The sequence below is a fragment of the Plectrocnemia conspersa genome, unplaced genomic scaffold (genome assembly GCF_051122295.1).
Source record: "Plectrocnemia conspersa isolate PC_06_02 unplaced genomic scaffold, ASM5112229v1 ptg000004l, whole genome shotgun sequence".
In the NCBI taxonomy this organism is placed as follows: domain Eukaryota; kingdom Metazoa; phylum Arthropoda; class Insecta; order Trichoptera; family Polycentropodidae; genus Plectrocnemia; species Plectrocnemia conspersa.
Genome location: NW_028277168.1, coordinates 8,450,547 through 8,470,632, shown reverse-complemented (window position 1 = coordinate 8,470,632; position 20,086 = coordinate 8,450,547). Strand labels below are relative to the sequence as shown.

The 20,086-nt window shown below is 30.9% G+C and overlaps 2 protein-coding genes across 6 annotated transcripts in view; one reads left to right on the top strand and one right to left on the bottom strand.

Annotated features, from left to right (window-relative positions):
• The window catches only part of Hmgcr (HMG coenzyme A reductase), a 68,871-nt gene extending 60,716 nt beyond the window's left edge, over positions 1 to 8,155 (bottom strand). Inside the window, exon 1 of the mRNA XM_088183885.1 lies at positions 8,052 to 8,155. The gene's annotated coding sequence lies outside the window, so the exon portion shown is untranslated. The remainder of the gene's footprint in view (positions 1 to 8,051) is intronic.
• LOC148235834 (putative multidrug resistance-associated protein lethal(2)03659) overlaps positions 1 to 20,086 on the top strand; it is a 32,438-nt gene that overhangs the window by 3,329 nt on the left and 9,023 nt on the right. Inside the window, exons 1-16 of one of the 5 annotated variants that reach the window (XM_088183883.1) lie at positions 7,346 to 7,384; positions 11,882 to 12,021; positions 12,083 to 12,168; positions 12,481 to 12,625; positions 12,695 to 12,902; positions 12,969 to 13,191; positions 13,257 to 13,413; positions 16,787 to 16,989; positions 17,049 to 17,442; positions 17,508 to 17,650; positions 17,721 to 17,873; positions 18,844 to 19,037; positions 19,109 to 19,291; positions 19,353 to 19,540; positions 19,601 to 19,773; positions 19,831 to 20,057. In XM_088183883.1, the coding sequence (XP_088040009.1) occupies positions 11,942 to 12,021; positions 12,083 to 12,168; positions 12,481 to 12,625; positions 12,695 to 12,902; positions 12,969 to 13,191; positions 13,257 to 13,413; positions 16,787 to 16,989; positions 17,049 to 17,442; positions 17,508 to 17,650; positions 17,721 to 17,873; positions 18,844 to 19,037; positions 19,109 to 19,291; positions 19,353 to 19,540; positions 19,601 to 19,773; positions 19,831 to 20,057 (2,757 nt within the window). In that variant the 5' untranslated portion in view covers positions 7,346 to 7,384; positions 11,882 to 11,941. Of the gene's footprint in view, positions 1 to 7,345; positions 7,385 to 10,047; positions 10,164 to 11,404; positions 11,561 to 11,582; positions 11,715 to 11,881; positions 12,022 to 12,082; positions 12,169 to 12,480; positions 12,626 to 12,694; positions 12,903 to 12,968; positions 13,192 to 13,256; positions 13,414 to 16,786; positions 16,990 to 17,048; positions 17,443 to 17,507; positions 17,651 to 17,720; positions 17,874 to 18,843; positions 19,038 to 19,108; positions 19,292 to 19,352; positions 19,541 to 19,600; positions 19,774 to 19,830; positions 20,058 to 20,086 lie in introns of those variants that run through there. The other 4 variants (XM_088183884.1, XM_088183881.1, XM_088183882.1 and 1 more) reach the window with 4 other exon arrangements.

Genomic DNA, 20,086 nt, shown 5'->3' with positions numbered 1-20,086 from the left:
ATTCGGAGCTGATCTTCGTGGCATAAAACGCAATCATTAGTCACTATGATGACTCAACTGCCTCGTTGAGCGCAATTGTCACCAATCCAAACAACAAACAAACGTAAAGGAAAGAAGAAAATCCCCAAACGTTACGTGGAACTCGAGAGTGCCGCCAGAGCACACATAACGTTAACGTGGTCAACGTGGCGCGATTTACGATTCACGACTGCTTTCCTGTCACAACATTTTCATTACAGTTTAACGAAAACGTTTTTTAACGACACTGTTAACACCAAAGGCCGATTCAATATCATCGGCACTTTGTTATTGGACGCCAAGGTGAGGTGTGCTGGGGGAGATGCACCAGGAAAAAGCGCAATTTTATCGAATGATTGATACAATTTACGTATTCAAATGCCGGAATTGGAGGACACTTCCTGATGCACGATCGTTGATTTACGTCACGGATACGTGTCCGTTATCACGAGGGTCTAAATTCGTTCCAGACGACATTGAAAAGCTTCTCGGGAGGTTGGTAGTTCTGGTAAACCAAAGCTACTAATCTCAGGATTTTCAGGATACCTCATACTCATACATTCAAATGAATAAATAAATAATATTCATTGATAAAAATTAATACATAAACATAAACACGACTATAGTACTTGCACATGTTGAAATAACAGTGGAAGCACTCTGTCGCTGAGACTAATTTGTGCACAATAGCTCTGGAATATCTTATAAAGAAGATGTCAATACTTGGTAATAAAATTATGACATCCCTATTACATCGCACCAAGTATTAAGACGATGGAAAGATTATATGGTGTTTTATAAAGACGAGATATCGAAGTTGTTTTTAACTCATAGTCAAGTTATGATTATAAATACTAATTGTGCGAATAAACTATATCAGAGAAAACTATTTCAATCATTTAGCTGACTAAATTTCAATCACTTCTAATACAGTCGACTGATTAAAACATAATTCCAATAGACAATGGATAGAATAGTTCACTGACATATTACATAAAAAAAGTGCCAATTGAAATATACAAGAATAGCAGCGCTTGCCAAGTTGTTTTAAAAGAACTTATGTTTAGAACGTAAATGCTAAAATATGTGAGTAAACAATGGAAGATTTATAAAGTGATTATGAAACCAAAACCAGGATCTTATCACTTGTTTCAGTCACTTGACAAGATATTTGAGAAACTCCTTTGTCGGATTCATCAATTGAACCACATTTATTATTCACAATTAGAGAGATTAACTCCGTTTAATCAAGAAAACAATATAATAGTCTACGCAATTGGCAAAGTCAACAAGTGGATCGATATGTGGCGTATTTAATTGTATAAGACAAAATCTCAGCTTGTCAATTAAATAAGTAAAATAATTGATACCCTTTAGTATATTAACCTTAAACGCGAAGTTGCAATGGAACGAATAAGTAAAAACTAAGCGTAAAGAACTAAACAACGGACTATTAGTTAAATATAACAACAACGTAAGATATACCAACAAGTGATCAAGCCCATATGGTATCCAGTTATGGGGACGTTCGAGAAAAATACACGCTGAAACCATCTACAAATTACATAACAAAATTTTGCGTGAAGGCGCCGCTGGACTTGAAAAGAAAATGTCGAAGAAACGAGGAAGCATGCGCGCGGGCATATGCTGCGTCTGCTTCAGCATACAAACGACGAAGCAACAATATTGTTAAATGTTGCTATCATCACGGACTTTCAGTGAGATACGACTCATTAAATCATGTAATTATTAACATTTAAACGACTATTTTTTACTAGTTTTAAAACGGTAATAATCCAGTAAAATTTATTAGATTACTCTCATATTGGTTTATTATTACACGCAGACGCTATCTATATTACTTTAACATTTGCCAAAACATGTTTTTAAAATATATTCTGGCTACTGCTAAAGAGTTTCGTTTCAATATCGTTTGTTTGCAATACGCTTGATTTTTTTTTTTTTTTAGTGAGGTCTATGAGTATTAATACTAACTCTTTTTCGCGTTTTTTTAATGTTTCAGTTATTTTATTTTTCATTCATTACCACTTCGAATCAAATTATTAACTAAGCTATGTTGTTTCATCTCTAAAGACCCGCAGAATAAAAGATAATCATCTCTACAATTTTTTTAAACTTGCGGAAAATGTGTAAATATTGTTTTTACATTTAAATACAAGTAAAATAAAAAAATATCTGTCATAACACCAATCGATGAAATTAATAAAATTATATATATGTATATAAAAAAATATGTATGCAATTGGAAAACATTTTCGCAAACAAATAATTTCCCTCTATAAATGAGTAAAACAGTAATTCTGTGGCATACATTATCGTTTTACGTATAACTTTATGACGTATTACATTTTTTTATATTAACACATAAAACAGGGCCGGTCCTAGCTTATTTAGCGCCTTAGACAAAATAAAATTGCTCTCTCCCCCCATATTATTAATGCATTACATTTAGAACATAATACTTCTTTACTTTTTTTTTAAATCCGTACACCTTTTTTGTTCAAAATGATATCTCCATGGCTTAGAACAACGAAAACGACGATGTAAAATAAAATTATGCTAGTAGTTTTATCGGGATAGGATAGCAAAATAGAAAAATATTATCCTTTTTAGTCCACCGGCCGATATTTCGGCGCAATTTTTTTAAAACGTGTCAAGATAAAAGGAATACATTTGCAACTAGCAGTTCACAGTAATTCTGTTATGTAACAAGAGAAATAATCGCGCCCCTTTTTATGATAAGGATGGCTGGCGAATTGAAAACAAAAGCAGATATTACATATACGAAATTTTTTCTACTATTTCTTGATTTTATCTCCATTTAGACATATTTTTACCCAACTAGTTCACGGAATATGCTTCACTAAACATTGGTGTGAAATATTAAGAATAAGTACATAAGTCTCAATAATTATATTTGAATAAAAAACGTATTTGAAAAAATGTGCGAAATATGTTTTTAAAAAAAAACATTTTTTATTGGGAAATAATGCAATGTTATTTTTTTGTTACCAAATAATGATAGGTTATACTAAATGATACAAGCAAAATGTGTTTTAAATCAAACATGAATTATGTTTTATTTTTTTAAGTAAATAAATATGAAAAATATATTTATTTTATTTTTGTAACAACTAAATATTATTGATTTTTATTACTTCACATCACCGAGAATACACAAAAAAAGTTTAAAATTTTTAAAACACGTCTGTATAATATAACATAATTTATTTTAAAATGTAAATCAATGATTTTTTCAAAAAAAAATGCATTTGTCTGGGACTAAAAGGGTTGTGCAGAATTTACGTATTTTTTTTATTCTATAACATTTATAACTCAAATGTTTTTTACAATGAGTAGAAAAAAATAATTATACGAGAGATAAAATTAATATTATTTGGGGAATAATTAAAATAAAATAATATAAATAAATCATATCTCAGTCACAAAAATATCACAACACTTCAATAAGGAACTTCATCTAGAAATACCACTTCGCATCGAATGAAAAATTCTATAGTTTAACTCGCAACAAACAGAGCTACGCCGAATCGACCGAGAGGACCCTTAAAAGCCCGAGAAGACCGAATTCTCAAGAGTTCAAGATTATCTACGATACAACTCGGGGACGCAATAATACGACAATAAGACACGTATATATGTATGTACATATGTACCTATGTATATATTCATTATTGCACAATTATAACGGCCAAGTTCAAAACAACGCGATAGCATTAATTGATTAGAATAAGATTAACACATTTTGAATTGAATTATGCATCATACATAATATTATCCATGGATAATAAATATCGACAACTTTCTATTATTTTAATGATCAGATAAAACATAAACAAAACTGTTTATGTTATATCCATGATATTTACCAATTGATCTTTAGTATCCAGGATTGTCATGGACAAGTGAAAACAGGAAAAGCGTAGATTGTAATAATATTAATTGTTTAAAAATATCATAATGACTGTCAGTAAGCTGAATAGTGTTGGCAATCGGCCATATGCATATGCACACGCATGAGATTCGGATTGTGCTTTCTTAGAACTGACTGAGTATAATCGTTATCTCTGAATATTGTTCTCTACGTATGGTCAAGTGCAAACTGAGTCACCAATCTATTATCGCGATTATTACAACAAAAACTGGTATCGTTTATTATTGCGCCAGCAAAAAACGAATTCGTTGACCGATTTTAGGGTCGTCGTCCCATCTTACCAGTTACAGTACATTGGCCATGGAGTGGTCAAAACGGACCACTTGACCTTGGCCTTGTCGACAATTTGGCAAGTAGATTAATCATTTTATTGAAGAAAAAAATCGGAAATGTAACGCTAACGGGTCAAAAGTCAATTACGTATTTTAATAACTATTACATGCTTGTAAACGATCTTACAAAATGTATTGATTGCTTATTTTATATTTTAATTATAAACATTTGTTGTAGTATTAAATCAAACGAAATATAAAAAGGCCGACGTCAAAAAATGATCATACACTCATCCCTCGATTTACATGTTAGGTAGATTCTAGGAAAAATTGAGTAAATCGAGGCAGAAAACGAAATTTGTAATAAAACGATATTCTTTAAATAGCCCCATTTTGAAAGAAGGTGAAAAGATTTTTTATGATTCAAACTATGGAAGTTATCAAGTCTTAAAAAACCATCATATACAATACAAATTATAAAAAAAAAAAAACACATTTTTTTATATTTTAATTTATATTATAAAATATTTTTAGCTATACTTTTCTCTTTAATATTTTTTCTAAAGCAGTTACGATTTTTTAATTGTTTGAATACCTGCTGTTAAAACAAGGTAACGAGTCGAAGAATAACGAATTTATTTGAGATATTTACAAGGTCTGTTTTTCAGAGAAGTTTCATAAAGATCTGATTAAAAGTACAGCAGTAATCTTATCCTCAAAACACCTATGTTTGAATAGCTCTCATTTTGAAACAAGATAATAGACGAAGCTGGCTAATGAACGTAATCAAGATTTATAAGGTCTATTTTTCAAAAAAGTTTTATGATTATCTGATTAAAACTACAACAGTTCTTAAAAAACCCATCAAACTTAATATATTATATTATATAATATAACAATAAATTTCATTCTTTTTTATATTTTTATTATAAAACATTTTTTACTTTTCTACTATCAATATTTATTTTTAATCTTATTAGTGGGTCCTTCCCTGGAGATAAGTTTCTGGAATGGACGAGAAAGTATTAGGATGTATCAAGATTAATAATTTTATATCAATGATATAAGTAATCTATTATATATAAAATTATAAATCTTCTTTCTCATAAAAACAAGGTGAAGTTTCAAATTGTATTGCCCGACCACAATATTGAAAACATTTTTTAAATCTTCAAAACAATTACCAACTCCGACGTAAACGTAACGGATCCCGACTCCAGGGATTAAAAGAAATCCTCGGGAACAGCACCTACTACTCTTAATGTAGTTATAGGGTCTTCAAAATCAGTTCTTTTCCATATAAATGGAAAAAATCTTGTATCAAAATGGCAGTCGTTAAAAAATAAAAATATCATAATTATGTTAAAAAAAGGAGAGCAAATACTATAATTAAATTATAACGAATTACAAATAAAAACAAATTATTTTTTAGATCGTATATTATAGTATGCAGATATAATATATACTATGTGTATATTTTTGTGGGTTATAACAGTTTTTGTCACCAAAATAACTGCCGTATTTTAAGATTTCAACAAAAAAACAGTAAAAATAGGTCTTGTAAATATTAGAAGTTAAGAAGAAAAGTAGCCCGATCTTCCATATTGTATTAAAATGACGATCATAAAAATTTTACAGAAAAATTTAAGATGTCAAAAATGTTCTGTATTAAAAATACACTTAATAATTTTTAATGTAATGTTTATATAATATTATGGGATATAACAGTTTTTGAAACAAAACACCTTCAATTTAAAAACAACAGGCCTTTTAAATATTTTGGCTCCCTTAAAAATGGCTGCTTTTAAAAAATGGAAGAAATTTTAAAGTGTTTAATAACATATTTATTAGCTATAAAAATATACTTAAAATACATATACAAGTCAGAGATTTTAGTTTATTTTTTTGGTTTGTCATATTAAATCAGAAGGCCAAAGACGTATCCATAAAACAATTATATATGCATACATTTTAAAATCATGTAATCATCAGACTCAATTGAATGTATTATTCTCCTATCGATAACTACTAAAGTAATATATAATGAAAAAAATTCAAGATTTTGCTTATGCAGCAAGAACAAATAAAGTATTAACACAATGGCTTCAGGTATTATTCCAAGATATGTTCTTTAACTAAACACAAATATGACATCTTTTGGTTAAAAATCTAACTAAATTAATACACTGAAGCTATTTAGTAGTATATTTGTAGGATTTTTATGTTGAAAGAAACTGATGAAATTAATGTGGCAAAACATCAACAGAGAATTTTAAAAATAATTTAAAAGAAATTAAAAACATAGCTATTCAATTAATTAATCTTTATATGATATTTCAGTATCTTTAATAAACATATTTTTTTAATTTATATTATTTTTTTGTATTTAAAATAATAAATCTATATATGTATAAAAAGTGAACATTATTAGATATAAATTTATGTGATATTTAAATGTTCGCTAGTATGATTAACTTCATTTTAGTAAAAATATTTAAAAAGCACAAGGTCGTGAAAATAGCATAGTTTACTTTATTTGAACTCTAATATTAAATATGAGTTTTAACATAATTTCATAACTAAAATCCTTCAAAAAACATTCAACATACTTAATTTATACATAAAAAAATTTAAATAAATTTCATTAGAATATTTTAATAAAATATGAAGATCAATATCATTTTATTTCAACTATTATATTTACATATATATATATATATATATATATATATATTTGAAATACTAATTATATTTTTTCACACCTAAAACTGTATTGAAATGTTTTGCAATGACATGCTACTATATGAATATTAAAAATAGATAAATTATCTTAAATAAATAAAATAAAAGCAACTAATAATATAATTTAATTATTAATACAAAATGAGCTAGTGGATGCACGCGTGTCATAATTTACATTAATCTAAAGAGGTAACGCTAATAAAAACAATTTAAAAGTACACAAACGTAACTTAAGTGTGATAACAATATTTATTTAATCAATTGATGTTGCGTGGTCCATAGACACGAATGCAATGATGATAACGATGATATGTAGATCTGTCACACGTCAGCAGTTGTATTCACACTAGCGGCATAGATACATAGCGCGCTCTCGGTGAGACAAATTAATTTACAACAAAGGTTATCTTTTAATTGTTTGTGTTAAAAATTTAATAATATATAACGTTTCACTTGTGTTAATAATATAATAACATTGTTAAAAGCAGATTTTGATAATATTAACTTCAATATTATTTTAAATAATGCAATAAAATAGGAATATTTACTTAAATATTTGCAATAAGTAACGCTTAATTTTATCGCCACACGAAAGTAACGAGCCAATGTCTGCTGTCACACATTTCAACTGCCAATTATGGGTCAAGATCATCGGCACTCTTTCGGGTCAACATCGAAATAATCATTCGATGTGAACGCACTGTATCAAGGATTACCTATATTTAAATATCGAATTTTACACGTAAATATTATATCAACCAACCGAAATACAACGAATAAAATTGCACTAAATTTTCTAATACATATATATTTATAGATAAGACAGTCATGAACTGCATATTATAAAATCGAATTATTTAATGAATAAACAGGTCTGATCTGATAAACCTATCGGGAGCGTATATGTGTAGTAATTCTTATATATCTTTGGTTGTACTTTAGTTTTATTTTTAAAATATCGATTGGTGAGGTGGTTCGTCGTAATTGTACGCAATAGCGAAAGTTATACATTTTAACGAAATTACAAATAAAATGTCACTTACTTTATTTTATAAAACGACCTTAACAGAAGTTTTTACAGGCTTAATCCAAATCATGCGGCGAAACATGTCGAGCGCATGACAGCTGGCTGTCAAGTTACCGCACTGACGCCATCTTTGTTTTGGCCATAAAACTACACATTTCACAATTTTTATAAATAGAAAGTATTTAAAAAAATTAAATAAATATAAAAATCACAATAAAATAATTAAATAAATACCTTCATAATTTATAATGTACAAATTTATATCAATAGGTAAGAAAATATGTATTTATGTAGGTACAAAGTACATCCTTATTAATTGGTTAGGTGCATCATAATCCCTATTGGCAAGCGTTTCTCAAATAATTAAAAAATATTTACATATCAACTACTCTACTATTACTGCATTTTAAGACTTTGTTTTTGTTTAAAAAACGAAGAATGTGCTAATTAAGCCAAAGCTAGATACATCAAGCGAAAGAGGGCACCACAGGGCTACCATTATTTAAAAAATAAAAAATGGTAATTTTCACCATAATGCATAATCCCAATCAACATTTTAAGGAAAAATATGTACGCACACTTTAATTATCTGTAATAAATAAGTAAAACAGCAATTTATGATTAAAATATTCTAAAATTATACTGATATACAAATACAATTCTGATTGTTCCAAAAAGATAGTAACAGACAGTAGAAATTCATATAGAGCAATCATTGCAGTATAGTAGTAGAATCAATGTAGTGGTAATTTAATAAAAGTGGCAGGATCACCGAATCTAATCTTCTGATCAAACTCTCTTTGCTCTATGTAAGCAAGTTTTCATCCCTTTCGGCATTTTCTTCTCCGAAGGTTGGATGAATATAAAATATAAAAATAGGCTTATTTAGATTAATAACCGTACTGTTAAAGTTTATAAAGTACACCCCTTGTAACAATAGTATGCGACATAGTCACTATTGGATCCAAGAGGGAAGGACATAGGTGCAATGACCCCCAATCTAGAGAGTATAATGTACATACATACAATCAAAATTTTCGTTAAAAAATTTGTACACATTAAAAATTTAAACGTTTTAACATAATGCAATGTTAGAAGGTTGAAGGTTTGCCGCCGGTGTGCAAACATGATAGCAATTGAAAAATCGTGATTTTTAATCCTCCCCTCTTCGACAAATTTTTAAATATTGAAAAATCGTGATTATTTATAAAAATAAGTGATTTGTTGCATTAGTAGCGGTACATATATGTATCATGAGTCATATTTTATATACGAATAAAACAAATTTTAATCATGCATTTTTACAACAAATTTCACAAAAATAATAACAAAAGTTTTTCAGTTACCTTATTACAGAATTGAACGAACTGAACTCCTTGAGGTCTTGGAAAAAATTCAAAATTGGCAGTGGATGTTATTTGCATGGGGGATTAATTGTCAGGGAGTTATTTGCACGGGGGGGGGGGTAGAATGTCTAGGGAGTTTTTGATAGGGGGTTCTTGCCCGGGGGTATATGTCCGGGGGGTATATGTCCGGGGGGTATTTGTCCTGATACCAATAAAATAATATATAGCTTGTAATTCTAGAGAATAGTGTTATACAATTTAGGTATACATGACCCTTACCCCAGAAAAGCCATGTCTTTTTTATCTTGCGTATTTGACAAAAGTTAGTGAGCTCAATTCATTAAAGCGACAATTTGTTTGATTCCCGTACGGCTTGAATATTCTTTGTAGTAGTTTTAAATATATACCTATATATATACCTTCTAGAAGATCTCGCGTAATACCCTTCTAGGTTTTTGTATATTTGGACAAATAATAATATAATAATACAAACTACAAACCATTTTAGCGAGGGTATGGTGACGGGTGGCAATTAACCACAGATTGAGCCGCTGCAGTAGTGTTTTTATTGACGATTAAAGTTGTTTACATTTGAACGAGGCATGAGCCCGTGACGCGCTCCCGAACAGGCCGAGGGTTGCCATCCGAAAGAATAACCATCACGCCAGTCTCTTCTCGGCATGCCCGGAGAAGAACGGGCATGTCCGGGAGCACCTTTCGGAGCCCTGTGGTGCGTCGGTGCAGCTACACAGGGCACGCATGTATCGGGCTCTGGACATGCGGTAGGAGCTCGGAGTCGCGGGGGCGTAGCCCTACGAATGCTGACGGGTCAAACGTGGTCCAGTCGAGTTTGGTTTACGGCTGCACGTTGGTGGCTTCTCGCTGGAGGCGCATAGCGGGGCGGGTGCTTCCTGGGTCACGTGGTCGGCGGTGGTGGCTGACGGATGGCAATTAAATACATATTGAGCCGCTGCAGTAGTGTTTTTATTGACGATTAAAGTTGTTTACATTTGAATGGAGCACGAGCCCGCGACGCGCGCCCGAACAGGTCGAGGGTTGCCATCCGAGAGAATAACCGTCACGCCAGTGTTATCCAAATGCCGCCAAGTTTTGGCCATAACAAATCTAGGCTCCCACACCATAATTACTCAAAAATAAAAACATATGTATTATTTTAACAATTATTAGCAAAAATCAGTTGTATGTGTGTCCCACTCACACCGCACGTATGCCGGCAAGAACTAATAATTTACGTACAACGAGGCACTGTCTTAAACCCTTTTCCGATGTCATAAACCAATAAAGGCCAAACCCTTTTTTTGTACAAAATGATCTCTTTGTAAAAAATATTTGTTAATACGTGTTGAAATAAAAGAATTTTATTATTTTTTGGGAATGAATTACGAATGGCTCCCACCCTGCCAATTTCCTTGATCCGTCACTGGTCCTAGTGACGTTTTATAAGCGAAACCATTGTGGTCCCATCTAAATGATGACAACATATTTGAATTTTATGGGGGTGTATCGAAGATCATAAATAAATTATATAAAAACAAAAATATTTTGGTTACGCTGCTCACAAAAAATCTTAACCTTTTAAAAAAACAAATGTTATTCTGGTTTCTTTAAAACTCTAATTTTATGTGAAAAATACCCAAAAATTTCGCGCTACGCGGTTTAGCAAAATTCATTATTTTCTTTGAATAGACTAGCTGCTCCTAGGCTAATCTTTAGTCAGTAGTTTATTTATTTAAAAACTGCTGAAAAAATTAGATTTTAATAGTTCGTGTCAAATAGTGGAGGAGAAAGAGATAAAGAAACCATTATGTTGCTCAAAATACAAAATTATTCTGTGAGTAATAATACTTATTTACTAAAATAGATTTAACCGTTATAAATAACTAATACTAAAAATTACACTGTAAAAATAATAATTCAACAAAACGCAGTCTTTTCTGTTTATATTTTAATAAAATGATGATTACATTATCTAAAAATATATAGTGTTTATTGAAATATGGCTACAATCGACATCATTATGTATACAGAACTTCCTGCATTTGCTGCTATATGATAAACCTGCTTTCAGTGCCACTTTTACTATAATAAGTATTAAAATCGAAGCAGTTATGTGCTGGCACTGGTTATGAATAGTGCCTTTATATTTAAGTTCGTAGATGTATGTACATATTTTTATCTAATAATAAGTATACCGAATAACATACTTCAATTTATGTGTGTATGTATAAATTAAATTGCATATCATACATATTTCAATTTATATGTGTATGTATGAATAAAATATTTTATCAATTTTATCCGCCTAACAAAATGTAAGTTTCTCACCTATAATATTTACTTTAAAATTATTTTTCATAGCAATCATATATTGTTCAAGCTGATAAGATGTAAAATAATCATATTGCAAAAGTGTTCAATAATCTGATAAGATACGTTCTACGAGTATTGATATACATATATTCTATCTATTTCATTCCAGTGCTAAGTGGAACTAAAGCAAAATGATACACCTGAATAATTAATAACATCCAGTCACAAAATGGCAACTTGGAAGAGAGATGAATTAAAAAAACAAAACCCTTGCGTAAACGGCAACGTTTTAAACTACGTCACATATTGGTATGTATTTTTGTTATTATAAAATATAGTATAGCACTAAACCTATATTTATTTATTTTAGTTGGACGGCAAAAATTTTTAAAAATGGAAATAAAAGAGATTTGTCATTTACGGATCTATATGAGCCACTTAGTGAACATTCTTCAGGTATTTATAATACAGTGGATCCTCGATTAACGAGTGACTTGCTGAGTATTTCGAGATACGAGCAAATTTTGTTTTAAAAATTTGACATGACGTACAAGTAATAAATGTATTGCGTAATTTAAACAACTTATTATTACTTTCAGTTATAAGTATTTATCATTTAAATTGCCAATCCAACCCATTTCAATATGAAAATTGATTTGGCATACGAGTATTTTAGAACGAATTAAACTCGTATGTCAAAACACCACTGTTTATAAAATTATAATATTAGAAATGTACTTATAACTATGTAGTTATACCTTATTTTAGCTCAATTAGCCGATGATTTTACTAAAGAGTGGAATAGACTGCTTAAAAATGGTACACCAAGTCTATTTAAGACAATTTTTCGATGTTTCAAGCTTCAAATATTATTAAATCTTTGTATGGCGATCCTCGTAGAATGCGGATTGAGGTAAAATGTTATTATATAATAAGTCATTATACACTTACATTCTCTAAATATGCTGTTTTAATTTTACAGAATATTGCAATGCATACTTTTAGGCAAAATGGTTTCATATTATATACCCGGTCAAGATAGAATTACTATCGGAGAGTTACGTTGGTATGCGTCTGGCGTAGTGGCCTGTGCATTTACAATAATATTTATATCACATCCTTGTGCAATGTCTATAGTTCATTTGTGTATGAAATATAGAGTTGGATGTTGTGCTTTGATTTACAGAAAGGTATTTTATTATAATTGTTGAATGTATTATAATAGAAAATTACTTACAATGCTCTGTATATTTCAGGCTTTAAAACTATCAAAAATGGCTCTTAGGCAAACAACGGTGGGTCATGTTGTAAATCTATTATCAAACGACGTTGGTCGTTTTGATGTTGCTACTATACTGATCAACTATATAATAGTAGCTCCCTTACAAGTGGTCATAATAGCTTTTCTCATGTGGTGGGAATTTGGCATATCCGGCATAGTCGGTATACTTGTGTTGTTATTGTTAATACCGTTTCAATGTAAGTAAAAATGTGTTATATTTATATAAAATATGTTACACTTATGATTTTTTGTATAAACATAGTATGGCTGGGTAAACAAACATCAGTTATTCGAGCGAAGACTGCCAAATTAACCGATAACCGTCTGAAAATGATGAATGAAATCTTGGTAGGAATACATATAATAAAAATGTATGCTTGGGAAAAACCAATTTCTAAGCTAATGAAAACTTTGAGAAGGTTTGTATTTTTATATTATTATTATCTATAAAGAATTTTATTGTTCAGTACAAAATCTGTTGTCTGGACCTTTTTTTATTCACTCTCTTCTATATTTATTTATTTTGAAATTGTACGGTTTTATCACACAACCACTCACGTTGTTTCTAAAGCAATTGCTTAATGTGAAATTAATCAATATTTGTTCAATTTCATGAATGTCTGTATATATATATATATATATATATATATATATATATATATATATATATATATATATATATATATATATATATATATATATATATATATATATATATATATATATATATGTATATTTTCTAAACCAACGGTGGACAAACTGCGGCTTTAAAAGTTACTCTATATTTCATATAATTTTTTTGTGGTCATTGACAACGTCTTGTTGTTGCATCTTTTAATAAAGCTACAACAAGAAGTGGGCTTGAAAATAATATACAAAAGTTCATCTCAAACTGATTTTTGAAAACAAATCCCAAAAGCAAAATATCCCAATTTTCAAAAAATTGTTTTTGGACTTTTTAGTTTTTATGTGTTTTTTGTTTAGTTTTTTTTTTAAGTTTTTAGGACCTAAATCTCTATTCCCTGCAATCAAATTTACCAAATCCAAACATCGCTCTATCCTCGCTAACAGTCACCTCGCGGAGCCTTTAACAGCTTTGCGTCCTACTAATCAGAGAAGTAAGTGCACAACTCAACCAAAGCCCTTAATATGTATAGATTAAACATATTTTGTTTTGATGAGCAGGTAAACAATTATTATAGTTGTATTAAATAATATTTTCAGCGGCTCTTTATCATTCATAACTGTCTGAATGTGACACTTCTTATTGAATAACTTGCCCCTGCACCTTTTGATTGATCTGTCAATTTGTATAGTTAATCTTTCAGACCCTGCTAAAAACATAAACAACCATCCACATCTTCATATAAGTTTATTATAATGATTGCCATCAGATCCATATAAGCCCAGTTTCACTTTAGGACTCTGAGAAAAAAATAGAAGCCCCACCCATTATATCCAAATACCGTCTTTTTCCGAAAATAAGACATCCTCCGAAAATAAGCCCTAGCGTGATTTTCAGGAGTTTTTGGAATATAAGCCCTCCCCCGAAAATAAGCCCTAGTTAAAATAATGTGAAAAAAAAATCGTTAAAAAATGCTGTTGATGTATTAAGTATGTTTAGCTGCCCTTATACCTACTCGTATTTCATAGAAATGTTTGAAACAAAATATTCCGAGAAATTCATTGTTTACCTCTACAGTTCATTTCAAGCAATGCACCAGCACATGTCAAAATTAATTCTAGGAATTTATCTTAAAAATACAACTAAGGCAGCAGTATGCATTGTGCGACAGTGCAGGTATAACACTTGTTCATTTCAGTCTTGTAAGTCTGATTATTTCCTCATACGTAATTTTATTTTTTATAAAGTGAATAATTTTTATCCTCAGTTAAAATGAGTACAAAACGAAAGAGCTATTCCGTCGAGTACAAAAAGGGTGTAAATCTTGTAACCTTCTGTAAAGAGAAGATGCTGGATCTCCGTATGGTTCGCAAATGGCGTGCAGACTACGATAACCTGTGTCAACTGGTGGGCCAAGGAAATGAGAAAAAACGCAGAGTTGGATCAGGTCGGCAGCCGTTATTTTCTGAGTTGGAGGAATGCATCTGGGAATGGATTGCCGACAGGAGAGCAATGGCTTTGGTTGTGCGCAGGGCTGATATTCAAAAGTTTGCTCTTGAAACAGCAATTGAATTTAATATATCCACAGAAGAATTTAAAGCATCGTCACACTGGATGGACAACTTCCTTCAACGACATGAACTGTCTCTAAGGAGATCAACAACAATGTTTAAGCTGGAAGACAATGAAGTTGTTAAACGTGCACTTGCGTTTAAGCTTTTTGTTGATGGCATCGATTTTTCGAAATACCAACTCTCCAACATGCTTGCTATGGATGAGACCGCGGTATTCCTAGGCCAAGGAGTTCAAACGACGGTTCACCACAAGGCTTCCTCGTCAATTTACGTTCCTTCTACCGGTTACGATAGTGCACGTGTTACCTGTATTTTGGCGATTCGTCTAGATGGCAAGAAAGTATCGCCATTTTTAATCACTAAAGGTAAAAAAGACCAGATTAAACGCATTTCAGGAATTTATGTCATTGAAAGTGAAAAAGCATGGTGCACCCAAGCAGTTATAAGAAAGTGGGTTGATTTTATGCTGCCACCACTGTTGAGGGGTCAAAATAGAGGTTTACTAGTTTGGGATTCAGCCAGTACACACCGCGCTAAAGACATGAAAAACTTTCTTGCTGAGAGGAAGATCGATCAAATAATGATTCCGGCAGGAATGACTGCTTACCTCCAGACACTTGACATTGCAATAAACAAGCCATTCAAGGATCATTTGCGGATGGAAATCAATGAATATATTGAAAACAGAATGGTGAGAAATCATCGAGGTAATTTTGTAAAACCAGGCTTACAAGAAGTTGTGAATTGGGTAAAAAATTCATGGGACAAAATTGTTTGTGTTTCCAATGCACTACGAACAGGCTACTTAGACAAAAAGTATTCATTTAACGATAGCTATATTGCAAGACATGAGAGATTCGGACCAATGATTCAACAGGAAATGAATTTGGAAGAAAATCAGAACAGACTTCAGAATTTGATCATTTATGACGATGTTCCAGAAGAAGATGACACGACTGTAATTGAATAAATTTAAATTTCTGTATTCTGTGTAAAATAAATAAATATTAAATAAAAATATATAAATATACTTTTATTTTTGCCCTCCCCCGAAAATAAGCCCTAGCGCGTATTTTGGACCAAAAAAGAAAGTAAGACAGTGTCTTATTTTCGGAAAAAGACGGTACTACTAATTTTACAGCAATACAATATCATGAAATCAATGATATTTAACCAATTCTTTAATATTAGAAGGTTTTAAAGAGTTTTAAAGGGTTTTAAGCTAGTTATCAACACTTAATATGTAACTGTATATTCTATTTAGGGCATAAGCAACAATTTTGTTGTATATATTATAACAAACTACAAGTATTTATTTAAGATTAAATAAATACCACAAACATATAAACAAACTGATATTCCTTATTATCTTTATTGCTTTAACAATCATTTTCTTAGATTATTTCTGGTTATTTAGAAAGCGTCTAAATTAGTCATAAGATTAATATAATTTATTGCTCAATATAATAACCTTTCGACTTTCAATCACAAGGGAAAAAGAACAACATAAGTTTTAGAAGGACCATGCTTGATGAACCTTCGCTTCAAGTAATCAATTTATACCTAATGATCATATTTCTTTGTACGTTACAGAAATGAAATGAATAACATCAAACGTACAGCTTGTATAAAAACAATTGTGATGTCTTTTGGATTATTTAACTCAAGATTTGCTTTGTTCTGTAGTATATTAACATATGTTTTAAACGGCAATGTTATTACAGCTGAAAAGATTTATATTCTTGTATCATTCTATGGAATATTAAAACATTCTCTAGCAGTATTGTTTCCACAAGGTAAAGTCAACTTCTTTTAACGATATTAAAACAATATTCATTTATTTAATATTTTTTAGCAATTACATTGTTGGGTGAAATTTGTGTGACTATCAATCGGCTACAAGAATTTTTGCTGTACAAAGAAACGTCCATGTTATCTATTATGCCTAATGTGGAGGATATCAATGATATAGAACAACCATTGCTAGAAGATAATATAAAAATGACTAATAAAACTAGCATTCCATTATTCGGAAATAATTCTATTAAAAACATACAAATCAAAGTTGATTGGAATTCGGAAGAAGATTTGCTTAACAAAATGAATACTAAAAACAATTACGAGGAAGATTTAAGTTGCAAACTTAGCAACAAAAGTGCAGTTTACCTTAATAGGGTAAACGTAAAATGGTCGCCAAGAAATCCTGAATTTACGTTGAATAATATTAATTTAAATATTAAACCGGGGAGGTTGTGTATTATTAGTTTTACATAATATTTTTAGAGATGTACTTCAATGACTGTTATATTTATAGTTTGGTAGCGATAGTCGGTCCTGTTGGTTCAGGGAAGAGTACACTTTTTTATACATTACTAAAAGAAGTGCAATTAGTGAGTGGTATTATGAACGTCAATGGAGTTATTGCTTATGCGTCTCAAGAACCGTGGTTATTTGATAGTAAGTTAACTTTAAATACACAAAAATATAGAAATACTGAATTAAGTATAAAAAATATGTATTTTTTTAGGTACAATTAACAAGAATATTGTTTTTGGTGCAGATATGAACAATAATAGATATAGAAATGCAATAAAATTATGTGAACTAGATTATGATATTACCAAGCTAACACACGGTGATGAAACGTTAGTGGGTGAGAGAGGAGTAGCTTTGAGCGGAGGTATGTATATTATAAAATATTCTATTTTAGATCATTGTTATTATAACTTCTATAAGCCTACTCAAAGAGATTTAATTTATTAATTGTATTAAGAACATATTTTAACATTGCTTGTTAAGATATATGGATATTCTTAATATCATCTTAAATTCAAAAGGCTTAAATATAAGTATTGTTAATATAATGAATCGAGATGCCTTTGGTTAATATTGACCAATGAAATGTCCTAGTGAAGTACATAACAGATAGTAGAGTAGTTAGGCAGAAGTACGCTCTTAATAGTAATAAAGAGAGTTAGAATTCAAAATATTGCAGAATAAGATTCTCAAGTCCAATATTTTGATGTTTTTGAATACATGTATTAAGCTTTTTTACTAGTGTTCTTCACTGTCACCAAAACGGATTTTAAGTTTATGACCGCACACCGCCACAACACCTTGCTGATTGACTCAATGTTACTAACCTACTAACATAAACTAAACTTGTAATTCTAACAAATTATAGTGCCATTTTGTAAAACAATCTCATTTTCCAATATATGAATGATAAAAATCAAAGTTCCGAATGGAAGGTCCTTGGGCCCACGCCCTCCTTCCACGGTCGCATCAGGCTCAGGAGTTTCGGCCCATGAGCGACCGGATGTACCTAGCCTGGCTTTCACGCCTGCATACTGCGCATACAGGCGCTAGATCATGCCTCCTTCCTAGGTCGTCACGAGAACGACCTGGACGGGTAGACCGTCGCGATTTAGCTACTGATGGTCTCCGGCATCACTATCCTTTTTGGAGACGGAGGTTGGATAGGGGAAGTGGGGGGAGGGAAGGTATGCGGGCAGTCGCGCTCCGCGTACCTGGGGTCTCTACGGGAGAGAAATGATTCTACGCATCCTGGAAAGAAAAATATTTATTTCATCAACAAAGTTCCGAGTATCCAGAATCAATCCATTGTAATATTCGTTTAATTTGTGAAGGTCAAAAGGCAAGAATCAATTTAGCAAGAGCTGTATACAGAGACGCCGATATATATCTATTAGACGATCCTTTGTCCGCTGTTGATGTTCACGTTGGAAAGCAAATTTTTGACGAATGCATAGTTAAATATTTAAAAGGAAAGACTAGACTGTTAATAACGCATCAACCACAATTTCTCAATAAAGTTGATCATGTAAGAATGGATCTGAAAATATTCTTTCATAATTATATAAATATGCATGTATAAGATTTGGTATGTTTTAGATTATTGTCTTAAAAGATGGGTGCATCGTATCTGAAGGTACATATGCTAGTCTAAAGCATCACTGTGAAGAATTTGATGAACTAATACAATCGCAAACGAAAAGCTACGATAAAACGACTGAGATCAAAGATAATCAATTTGAAAAAAAGCGTTCTGAAAGTATCTCAAAGAGCACTAAATTAGTAAGTTGTACAATAATGATACTCAAATGAAATATATACAACATATTCATTTCAATTAAAGACTCCTGAACCAAATGATACTAAAGTGAGCGCGATTGACGAAGAGAGGAATAGTGGATCGATAAGCTTTTCAGTTTACAAATCATACGTATTAGCCAGCGGACCAGTAATACTGTTTTTAATTCTTGTATTGTTGATTTTACTTACACAATTTTTCGCCTCTGCGACAGATTACTGGATTGGGCAATGGTAAAGTGATATATTGAATGTTTATAAAATTTCACTTTTCATCATACTTAAAAAATATAGGGTTAATATGGAAGAATTTAAGAACATGGAGAAACATCTTTCACGCATATATAACTTTAATAATGAAACCAACGATTCAACTACAGATGACCCTTTACAAAATGTGACTTTGATCAATCAAATTTTTGATTCTAAATACTATAGTCGTGATTGCTACACTGTGATGTATACAGGTTAGTTTTGTCAATAAAATGTTTGAATTGAAACGAAATATATTTTTAACGTTTCAGTGTTAATCTTATCTCTTCTCATAACCGTCATAAGTCGTACAAAAATGTTGTTTTGTATGACGATAAGAGCATCGATCAAACTGCATAACAAAATGTTTGAAGCAATCATCCGTTCTACAATGCGTTTCTTTCACAACAATCCGTCGGGAAGAATTATGAACAGATTCTCCAGAGACATGGGCTCGATTGATGAAATTTTGCCAGCTATTGCAATTGATGTTATTCAGGTAAACACACGTAAACATGTTTTTGGCAT